This window comes from Trachinotus anak, unplaced genomic scaffold (genome assembly GCF_046630095.1).
Source record: "Trachinotus anak isolate AG129_WGS33_773 ecotype Australia unplaced genomic scaffold, CSIRO_AGI_Tana_v1 ptg000003l, whole genome shotgun sequence".
Classification (NCBI taxonomy): Eukaryota; Metazoa; Chordata; class Actinopteri; order Carangiformes; family Carangidae; genus Trachinotus; species Trachinotus anak.
Window position 1 is genome coordinate 2,356,729 of NW_027273854.1, and position 11,677 is coordinate 2,368,405.

General features: G+C 40.1%; 1 protein-coding gene across 3 annotated transcripts in view; it reads right to left on the minus strand.

Moving 5' to 3' along the window:
• lat (linker for activation of T cells) overlaps positions 1-11,191 on the minus strand; it is a 14,674-nt gene extending 3,483 nt beyond the window's left edge. The window contains exons 1-9 of one of the 3 annotated variants that reach the window (XM_071465393.1): positions 9,921-11,191; positions 3,896-4,005; positions 3,132-3,171; positions 3,011-3,039; positions 2,559-2,616; positions 1,443-1,504; positions 1,307-1,339; positions 453-516; positions 282-349 (exon numbers count right to left, since the gene is read on the minus strand). In XM_071465393.1, the coding sequence (XP_071321494.1) occupies positions 282-349; positions 453-516; positions 1,307-1,339; positions 1,443-1,504; positions 2,559-2,616; positions 3,011-3,039; positions 3,132-3,171; positions 3,896-3,998 (457 nt within the window). In that variant the 5' untranslated portion in view covers positions 3,999-4,005; positions 9,921-11,191. Of the gene's footprint in view, positions 1-281; positions 350-452; positions 517-1,306; positions 1,340-1,442; positions 1,505-2,558; positions 2,617-3,010; positions 3,040-3,131; positions 3,172-3,895; positions 4,006-8,979; positions 9,884-9,920 lie in introns of those variants that run through there. The other 2 variants (XM_071465411.1, XM_071465401.1) reach the window with 2 other exon arrangements.
• Between the last annotated feature and the right edge of the window lie 486 nt (positions 11,192-11,677).

Genomic DNA, 11,677 nt, shown 5'->3' on the forward strand with positions numbered 1-11,677 from the left:
TCGTTTTGAGTGTGGGGGGGTCTTGCTTCTGTATAGGAGGGGTTTGGGGGTGGAGGGTGGGGGCATTTGTGTCCTGGAGGCTGTTGTCCATTGATAACATATTGACGAAAAACCTCAATTCGTTTAACAGACCTAGTTGTAAGTTCTTCTATTGTTACATAGCTAACGTTAGCAAGTGTGGGATCTTTAGCAGGTTTTTGCCAGTGGACATTAATAAACAGGAGCCAGCTGCTGGATCAAACTTCATAGCTTGAGTCTGTGTTGCTGTTTCCAATCTGTACCTGAACTGGGCGTTGAGGCTCGGCTCGGATTTGATGGAGCAAGAGCGTCACCATCAGGTATCACGATGCTGCAGGAAAAAGAGAAGACATGACCAGGTCAGGCTTTGATGTAACAACAAAAACAAACAAATAAATGAGTTCCCAGGGGTCTGTTTGAGAGAGGGAACCTACATGTATCCAGGATCTTCTACATCGCTGTCATGAAGGTTAGGGTCCGGGTTTGCGTAATCAGGTCCTGCAGAAAACAAATTTGCTCAGCACAACACAGAGTCTAAATTAAAGGAGGCCCACTTTGTTTACACCATTGTTTTTGTTAGATTTGTTGCTTCCAATAACTCAAGTCCAAACCAACAAGTATCAAATCAAGACCAACAAATTCCATGTCAAAGCAATCAAATCCCACATTAAGACCAATAAATCCTGTGTCAGGGGCCAGTAAGTCCACATTTGAGGCCAATAAGCCCCAAGTCAAGGCCAACAAGTTCACGATGCAGACAAGTCCCAACCTACTAAGTCAAGAACGGCAAGTCTAAAGCCAAGGCCAACAAGTCTGAACTCTTGGCCCCAGTCAAGGCCAACAAGTCCCAATTCTTGGCAATTAAGTCCCAAATCAAGACCAACATGTCCAGTGTTAGGACCATTACGTTTCAGAGTATAGGCAAACAGGGTCATGTGTTAAAATGTTTGAGAACCATTGCATTATGGGATACTGACAGTCACCAGATACACTGATTTTGTTGACTGTATTTACTGCTGTTTCTCAGAGCCAGTCAAACGGGACAAGACTGATCAGCCTGTTACGATGTTTGTGGTCTAGAAATCAGCAGCTAAAAATAATTACAGGTCTGTAGTTCAGGTCAATTTACTGTCAGAGTGTGGTGCAGTACAACACTGACCCAGGACTGCTGCACTTTCTAAATGTCCTCAGGTTTGTGAATTACAGAGGAAGACAAGACTCTTCTTCTTAAATACATTGTCGTTATGATCAGAGATCTGCTGCTGCAGGTACAGAAACACGGCCTTACCTTCTGCTGGATTCTCATAACTTGGATTACTTTCTGCAGGAGGGAAAAGTTTGAAAGAGTCTAAGTACCACAGCAAAGTGAACAGCGATTTAAAAAAAAGACAACACATCATCAATGGATGATGAATGAATCTCACCGGTTTCTGTTGGGGTGAAGGATCGGTGTCTTCGCTGAGTTCTAGGGTCAGCTGAAGATGAGCTGAGAGTGAACAGATAAAAACACAGTCAACAGTTAGACCTGAATCAAAGCCCCAATATGAGGCGACTCAGTCCTCTGTGGTCCCAGTTTTCATCCCTCAAAAACCAAGCCATGAAGTCTGAGTTACTCTACGTAGACCACTGATTATATCTATTAAACTGCTGGAAGTCAAAGTTTGGACTTTACTGAACTCAGGCACGCTTTTATAGGTACTTGAGTATTTTCAATTTCTGCTACTTAATACTTCAAGTCCACTACATTTTAGAGAGAATTACTGCACTTAATACTTCACTGTATTTGTGTGATAACTTTAGTTGAATAATATAGAAATCTAACGCAGCAGTAAATAAAGCACCTACAGTTTATCAGCTGCAACATTAAAATGATGAACATTATTCTGAAATGAGTCATTGACCGACGGCAGAACGTCTGAATTTATTTTCCATCGCAGACAGTTTCCTTTTATTTTATCTATATTCCTATATTTACACATTAAAAATTAATTATATTGTTGTTCATTATTTCAGGAGATTTAAAGATCTCATTTAATGTTCTCCCTCTGAATGAACTGTGAGGATTTTTTTAATAATAATGTCAGATGTTCCTTCTCTGATCAATCGTGATCGGCTGAGTATGAGGAAGTCACCGATAATTGAGTCTTATTACAACTTACAACTGTTTTATTCAGAACTTGGTACTTTGACCACGTGGAGAAATACGAGCCCCGACACAGTTGCTAACAAACTGCTGATCTAAAGTTTTTAATGTTCCTTTGAGAACATGAGGTTCCATCACTGTTAAATAAGAACCGGCTGGATTCTTCTGCAGCTGCTGCATCACAATAATTCATCAGGATCTGGTTTTAGCTGCAGCTGAATCTGAGTAAAAACCTGGTCTTAATCTTTTCAGGATCAAAGCAGCTGTTTTGTTAGACTCATGTCAGACATGATTGATTATTGATGATCAGTTTGCAGGAAGCCTTGGTGCTGCTGGAGGCCTCGTGGTCCTGACAGGTGTGAACCAGGTGTGTGTTTGGTGATGGACAGTGACTCACTGTGGTGACAGCAGGTGGGGGGCAGAGCGGATGGAGTTCAGATCGCCGGCTGGGTGCACTGCAGCTCGACAGAGAGAGAGAGTCACGGTCACCATCCTCATCCTCAGTATCATCAGCACAGAGTCGTCACTACACACTGACATTATCTCGTTTACTAAACTAACAGACAAATGAAAGTTGTGACGTTGAACGAAAAACACAGACACCGAGCACCGTCAGTTCTGAAGTCATCAAAGGCAACGCAGTAAGTTTAATGTTGAGATCGTTCACTGGACTTAATGGACAGAAGATTGTTGCTAATTATATATTTAATAATCAGTCAGCTGATCTTATCTAACAACTATTTCTACAGACTTTTCATTCAGGATGGAGCCACATGAACTGGAGCCTTCAAACCAAACCTCGAACAGAAACAACCTTTAATAAACTCGTTTCAGGTTTTTCAGACTTACACGGATGGATGACTCTGAACTCAGTGGATCTGAGTGAAAGAAAGAACAGAAAGTTTTACTCGTGGTTCAGATGTCACTTCATATAAAAGAGTAAGAATATGATTGTGTCATGAAGACTCACTGGATGTACTCCTCTGAAGCGTTCGTCTGACTGATGGAGACTGGAGGAAGCAGAAAACATCACATTATAATCATTCAAATGTGCTGATGACAGATGACAGAGTGTTGACCAGCAGACGTGTGAACGTTGGTCTGATTTAAAAACCACAGGACATCATATTCAGGTCAAATTAATACCAACAAACAGAGCAGCTGTTAACCAGCGTGTGTGTGTGTGTGTGTGTCTCAAAGGAAGTGATGGTGACAATAGTGTTAACATGATGTACACACAAAAACACAATGTAGCAAATGTGTGTGTGAAGACTTGTGGGTAATTTATACCAAACAATTTTACAAAAACACAACTTGAATAAACATCTTACATACACTTACAAGTTCACAGACGTGATAACATTTGCTTCCTGTGCAGATAAATATTGAAAGTGATGTAAAATTCTTCTGGTGGCGTTTACAGACTGATGGGAAAACTCGGACCTCCAGAGTCATGTGTAATTTCAAAATGGGAAAAGGGTTTTTCCAAGAAGGTGAAAGAGCTCGTCACCTACAATGGAATATTAAAGTGTCACATGAATTTAACTTCTGCAAATTCAAATTGTCTGACTCTGCTGTTTTGTCATGTCTGCAGGCTGCAGAAGAAGAAGATGGTTTGTGGCTTGAACACCGTAAATTACCCACAAATCCTCACACACAATGCTTGAATTGTCACCATCACAGACTCTAGTCGCTTCCCTCCTCGTGTCTGTGCAGCATGAACCACCGTCTCACCCAGCGGGCCTTTGTTCCAGCAGTCCACACACACGACCACCAGCAGGACCATGGAGATGAGGATGGCGGCCGACAGAACCAGAAGGAACCAGGAGGCGTCCATGTTTCATCTGAGGAGGACGTTAACAGACATTTGTATATAAACTCATTTCCTCCAGATGGAAATCCAGAAAGCTTCTGCATTTACTGACAGTTTAACTCTTCAATGTGAATTTTTACAAAACCAACATGTATAACTGAGCTTTGTTCAAACCCCTCAAACTTTATTCAGTAACATTTGTTTAACAGGTCTGTAATTTACTGATTATTTAAAATTTCTTAGGAAGGTTCTTATGAAAAACTGTAATTTAGTGCATATATTCGGGAAAGAAAACAGAAAAAAACTATCAAAAGACTAATTTAAATCCAAGTAATTGTTTTTCATTTTATTTATTCCAGTTTTCAAGTGTTTCTTCCACTGTACTCCATATCCAGGGGACCAGCTGAGTGTCGACTAAAAGACTCTAGACTCAGAATTAATTGGGATTCATTTTCCCACATAATTAACATCAGATCAGAAAGTTCTTTCAATGTTTTGGGAAGAGTGAGGAAACTTTGTCTCTGTGAAATAAAGTTTTAACCTTAAAGTTTAAATTCTAGTGCAGATCCCAACTTTTCCTAAGACACCAGATGAACTGAATTCTGGGAGAATATTTCCATCTGTGGTTTCATCACAGAACAGTACCAACAACACGCTGACAGAATATTCAGTGATACTGTCTGACAGAGGCCTGTATGTCTGCCACACTAATATTAATCTTACAGCTGCAACTAGTGATTATTCTCATCGCTAATTAATCTGAAGACTGTTTTCTCGACTCATCGATCAGTTATTTGCTTGTAAATCATCAGGAAACTGTGAGGTGACGTCATCTGATGTCTAAAAATAATTTCCTTTGATGTAAAACTGCAAATTCTCACATCTGAGACCAGGAAGCATCAAAGTTTTGGTATTTATGCTTAAAAATGACTGAAACAATAAATTGATTATCAACAGAACTGATGATTTATTTTATTTTGATCAACTACTAAATCAATCATCTAATCAATTCAGCTTTAAGATCTTTTTGTTATTGCTTTATAATCTAATCCAGTAATTTATAAAAGATCATTGGTTAGATTTTAAACAGACATAACATCAGAGATGATCAGTCTGTTGTTATTATTTCATACAGAGACTGAGAGTAGAAACTGAACAATCTGTCAGTGGATGGACAGAAAATTAGCTGATGTGAGGATTCGCTGCTTCTCTTTGTAATAATTTGAATCTGTTTTTAATCATTGTGAGGTTCGAACTGTTGATTGGACAAAACAACCATAATGAAGGTGTCAAGTGATTGTTTGAATTTTTACAAACCAAACAAATCAGCAGATTAATCCTCAATGAAAATAATCTTTAGCTCAGCCTTGTTAGTATAAACCACCACCTCGAACAGCGACAACCGTAAATTCTGCTGACACATTAATACACCAGTAATAAAAGTAATCATGATATTATATATGATAAACAAAAAAAAATTTAAACATGATGTTTATGATGTGAAATCAAAATAAGTAATAATAGGAAATTTTACGTCGTGTTTTTTCTCAGATTTCTGTGGATGTTTTTCACTGTGGTTTTCCTGCTTCAGAAGTGAACGACTGGAAACTTCCACCAGTGACGCGCTTTCTCGAACAGATTTCCACTACATTTAAACTCAGTGCTGGAAGCTTCAGGTCAGATCAGTGAAGTGAAACTGAAATCAGGGTCCTGCTGCATCAGGTTCCAGGCCGTGATGTTAAATGAAAACCTCTGTGGTGTTTCATCATCTTTTCACTGTTTCTGACGGTAACGAGAAGCTGTAGTTTGGAGGATGAACGGTGTGCAGATTTTATTAAGGGAAAAAAACAGAGGGTAAACTGGGCTTTGTGAGGAGGGGGAGCCAGTGTCCAGTGGGAATGAGAGGAGTCAACTGTTTTCAAAGGGACTATTTCCTCAGGAGAAAGTAGTTCCAGTGAAGACTGTTGTGGATGTGGAACGTCCACAGTAACAATGACACAGAATTTTCTAAATGTCATTTTTTTAAATATCAAAAACTAAATTAATTCAGCTCCACAGTTGGTTAAACTTCAGACAGGTGTAAGATTGAATCAGTCAAAATAAACAGGGGGGAACATGTTTTATTTTATATTTTTATTAAGGCTGTCAAATGATTCATTTTTTCTTTATCGCTGAATTTCAGTAGTTAATTGTGATTAATCGCATTTTTTATCACATGATTAAAATTCTATTATTTTGCCTTTCAGAACTGTTTTCTCTTGCTTGACAACACATAAGTCTGTCTGAGCTAGAAGCTAACATTAGCATGTCTGACGTGTAATTATGAAGATGTCTGATCATTTATTTATCTGTAGACAAGTTCTGGATAAGTTATCATTTATTTTCCAACTTATTTGATTGATGACGATTCAGGCATCGGATTTAAACACTTTAGTTCTCCGGACCAACTTTACACAGACCAGAACCGTCCCCCTTTTGTTCCGATAGACATGAGTTGCCACAAAGTATCTTGCTGGCAGCTGAACAACAAGTAAGTTTGCGTCAAAGGGTCAAAATAGTCGCAGCCAAAGATTCTGGAACGTAGCTGTAGAATCATTGGTAACGGCAGCAGGGACGATGGAGAATAAAGAATCTTTGGCGGCACGTGATCAAACCGATTTTTTTAAAAACTTGTTATGCTTGGTCCTTAATCTCATCGTGATTAACGCGTTAACGTTGATAGCCCTATTTTCTTTTTAAGAGAGGTTCTGAGCCTCTCCTCTGATTGGCTGACTGTTTTCTGAGGGATGGTGGGTCCAGGTGGGCGGGGCTTGGGGCACGGCTGAGGGCAGTGACTGCTTTGTGACATCACAAAGTTGCAGAAGTCCTGACGGCTGGTTTTAAGGCTCAGTGTCTGAATACAGGCTGTGTGCATTTCTCTGTGGACTGAGGCTTTGATACTTTCACAGTATTAATATAGAACCTAGACCTGCTTTATAATCACAAACACATGCACATCTACCTCTAGACTGGATGGAGATTTAAATCTTTCTAAAAGCCTGTGAGTGTTGGTACGTTTATAATATCAAAGACTCTTGTCAGAACATGAGCCTTTTATATCATCACATGAAGTGACAACAGGAGGAAACCATGTTTTGAGAATGAAACTGCTCTGCTCTGTTTTCTTAAATAACTCGTGGTTTCGATTTTTTTTTTTTTTTTGAGGTGTCAGAAAAAGCAGCTCGATGATGATAATCTGCCTCCTGATCATAAAGGTGAGTCACACAGGAAGGAAAACCATTTCACACATGGTGCTGCCGGCTGGTACAGCAGCTCCTTTTCTCTCCACTGAACCACCACCAGCCGACTCCACAGACTGGAAACAGCCGCTCCCACAGAGCGGGAACATGGAAACCTCCACACAAACACACACAACAAAACTCAGCTTTTCATATTTCCACACTTCACTCTGCTCACAGTGAACAACATCAGCTCCTCACTCAACACAACAGCGTGAAAGGCGGCCATCTTGTGAGGTCTGGCTCCATCTTTGAGCTCAAAGTTTTAGTTGCAACAGCCGGCCAATAGAAAGGAGTGTAGAAAAAAAGAGGTCAATAGGTGGAGAGGATGTGTGACAGGAAGAGACAGATAACAATATCAAATGGTTGTAATCAATCACTTAAAGTCAGTGAAGAATCAGAATAAAAGTTGAGCCTTGTTCTCACCCAGTAAGGAGTATATACCCCCGAATGTTTCATTTAATACATTTAAGAAAAACCCTCAGTTTTAAAGTTTTAAACAGTCTTATCTACAGATCTATAGATATCTATATATTAAAACTCCTGAAGTAAACAAATATCATCAGCTGAATGTTCTTAAAGTACAAATACTTCAAAACTGTTCTCGAGTGTGTTTCCAGTGTCGTTACAGAAAAAGCCAGTGAGGCTGGAACTGTGTTCGGTGCAGCGACACGTTCACACAGGGCGACTGTTATCTTCCTGATAACAGCTTTAAAACACTGACTTCCTGGAGTCTCTGCTGCTTCTCTGCTTTTCCCGGATGTTACAGCTACAGACCCGCAGAAATACCCTGTACTGCAGCAGTGAGCGCAGAACTTGTTGGAAACAACATCCACCAGATTAATGTCATGTAAAAACTACAGAGCTGTGAAAGGAACTGTGAAACTGAGAAAGGTGGTTTTTACACTTCTTTTTTCTTTTTTACAGATTAAACAAACAAAAGATGTAACATGTTAATAACTGAGCTAATAACTAGAGGAGCTGGTTGGTGGATGTTCTTTAGGACTGAGCCAGGCTAACTGCTTCCCCTGTTTCCAGTCTTTATGCTAAGCTAAGCTAACCAGCTGCTGTAGCTGTACAGACATAAGTGTGGGATCGAGCACAAACTACCAAACTAAACTAAATCACATTATTATTGAAATGTGATGGAGGAGACGCTCAGATGTTTTAGTTCAGTATAAGTATCAGTACCACAGAGTACAAATACTGCACTGAAAAATACCAAAGTAGCAACATTAAAAATATTTAAAGTATAAAACATGATGGTGTTCATTATGTAGAATAACATTATAATATAGATGATATGGATTCATGTGTAAGCATCACTTAGTAAATGTCACTAATACTAGTTCTGCTGCTGCATTTTTATTACATTATTTTATTATTACATAATAATAATAATAATAATAATAATAATAATAATAATATCAAAAGATTATCAAAGTAGTGATGACTTTCTGTCCTTAGGCTTCCAGGTGAATTAACTAATAACTGCAGCTCTACTAATATTTACTGTTGCTTTTATATCCAAACATCAGATTTGAAGATGTTTCCAATGTAAATCTGACTTAATCTAAACTAACAGCAGCTGTCGAGTAAACACAGAGCAGGGAAAAAGTTCCCTCTGAAATGTGGTGGAGTAGAACGTAGAAGGTAGAACATAGAAGGTAGAACATAGAGCGAACCTCAACATTATTTTAAAGTAGTACTTGAGTAAATGTACTTACTCTTCAGCACTGGGGGGCTGTAGAGGACTGCACACTCTTGTTTTCTCCGTCATCATTCACTGGACATTTTACTCTGTTATTAGAATAACAGTGGAGCTGAGCAGAGACTGATGGGGAACGACGATGGCCCCTGGCTGGATGTAAAGGTTGGTCTTAGACCACCAGGGCACCCAGGGCATCCCCCAGCCTCTACTGAACAGGCTGCCACTGAGTCAGGTTAAAGAAAAGCTCATTGGTGGTTCAAAAACAAGCAGACAAACAGGAACAGTTCACACTGTGGAGTTCATCATGACAAGCAGCACAGACGGAGCTGCTCGCTGAAGGTCGGCCTCCACCCACCTGCTCTTATTCCCAGTTTCACTGGCATTCATTTGCATTTCCTTTTCTAGATTCTCTTGAAATTCTTTGTAACACTTGTTGGTACAAAGATCACGATGTAAATCACCACTGTGGTTTTTTAGCCTCCCTCTTCTCCCTGATATTTTCTACCAGGCGTTAGATATTTTTACTGAAGTTCAGCTGAAGTTACACAACTCTGGGAAATCAGGAAAACACACGGTTATCTTTTCCTCCTCTGCTGCAGTCGAGGCCTAAATCCCTCTGGATGAGTCTTTTTGAGTAAAAGTTGAACTTTGGCCTGAAACACCTGCTTTAAAATAATCATTGTGTGAGATGTTGGACTCAATCTGTGAGTCCTCTTTTTAAAAAGAGTGAGAGACCCAAGCTGAGGACTGTTTGGCCTGTAGAACCGAGTCACCCCCTCAAACAACCAAACTCTTCTGGGCCCTGATGTGAGTCCAGGTTTGGCTCCTTCACCAGACTGTGCAGGTCTAGTTCAACCTCCACCTTCCTGCACAGGCCTCCATGTGCATGCTGGGAAGAGTCAGAGGCTCCACCATCATGTATTAACGCCTAAACAGATAAAATGAAGGACAACTCACCTACACCTGAGGACACAGGTTGATTGGAGAGACAGTCGGACGGAGGACGGAGGGGCGGTGAAGTTTTGGGGCCTGTGGCTGGTCTCGTGTCCTCCACAGGATCTGGTCCACATGAGGCGACTACTGTAACCAAACATCCGCCATGTCTTAAGATCTCTTAGCTCCTTCTTTGAACACTCTACCTCGACCGCCTGATGAGCTGATCTGCACCTTCAGACCTACTTGGCTCTCTCCTCCCTCCCTCTTCGTTACTGACTCTCCTCCTCTGTTGTCACTGCACCCAATCACCTCCTGAGCTGAGTTGATGGGTCTCGAATCATCTCCCGCCACAGATCTTCTGGTCTCCTGCAGCCTTCTTCAGAGCCTCCTATGAGAAAGGTGACGACTGACCATCAGCTCAGGTAACGTCTGTCCAAAGAGGCGGAGCTGTGGCCTCAAAAAATTCAAAAAGAGTCACTTGATCAACAACTAAACCCTGAGCACAAGATTACAGCTAATGAGTGTGAGTGTGTGATAGACTTCTGCAGAAGGTGACTCACTAACCAACCAGCTGCTGTAAAGGTTTACATCTCTGTGGCGGTGAACAGTGTGTGTGGGTTGATCAAACTGCCCTCGTTCAACAGCAAACTGCAACTGGTGGTGGAAAGTGGAGAAGAAACCTGCAGCTCACAGCAGCAGAATGTCAGAGAGCAAAAAAAAAAGTGTTTCACACAAACACCTTGAACCAATCAGGAGGTGTAACTGTGACACCTCAGAGTGTCGCCGGGTGTTAAAAAGCTGCATCGCTGTGTGAGCGCTGCTGCAACCGTCTCAACATCCTCCCACCTACAAACAGGAAACCACACCGCGGGAAGGAAGCCGAGTCCTCCTCTCCTCTCCTCTCCTCTCCTGTCCTCACTTGGCCTCTTTTCTCCTTCTGTCAAGAGAAGCTTCAGAAAGTAGAGGAGAGGAAAAACAAGGAGGGGCAGAGCGGAGAATACCCCCACCCCCCATGAAAGAGGGAGGGGAGGGGACACCTGCTGAGAGAAAACTGGAAAACACTTCAGTTTCTAAATTGAGAAACTTCTGATTTGATGGTGCAGGAAACATGTTTTTATGATAACATGGGTTCATTTTCACACTAATGGTGCAGTGAAACGTTCAACTCTATTTCATTAAATCTCATTTTACCACTGCAAAGCTCAAAGTGTCATTTAAAGGCTCAATGACCAAGAAAATGGAGGCGAGGAAGTGACAGGAGAAGGAAGAGCAGCAGGAAATGGAAATGGTTACGAAAATTGACTTTTTAAATACCTGATTAAAAATATTCTTAAATCCCATTATTTATTTATTAATTTATTGCCGTATTTTTAAACGTTGTAGTTATTGACTGTTTGATGATGATTTTATGAATCCTTTTAAATTTGAACAACTTTTTGATTTTATTATTATCTTTTTTATAAATTATTTTATTTATTGTCCATTAAAATTTCAATTAATGAATTAATTAATTTGTAATTTAGTTTATGTGATTATAGGTTAATAAATTGATTTGTCAACAAATTCAGACAGAAAATCCATTGGCAGCTATTTTGATAAGTGATTACTTGTCAAAAATAAACAGGATCCGATGCGTCGTTTATCACATGAAAAATAAACTGAATATATTGAGGTTTTTTAACTGAAATAAAACAGGGAACTTGAAAACATCAAACTGAGCTGTGATAGGTTAAACCAGTAATTTTCACTATTTGCTGGGATAAAATTGACAAAATAGT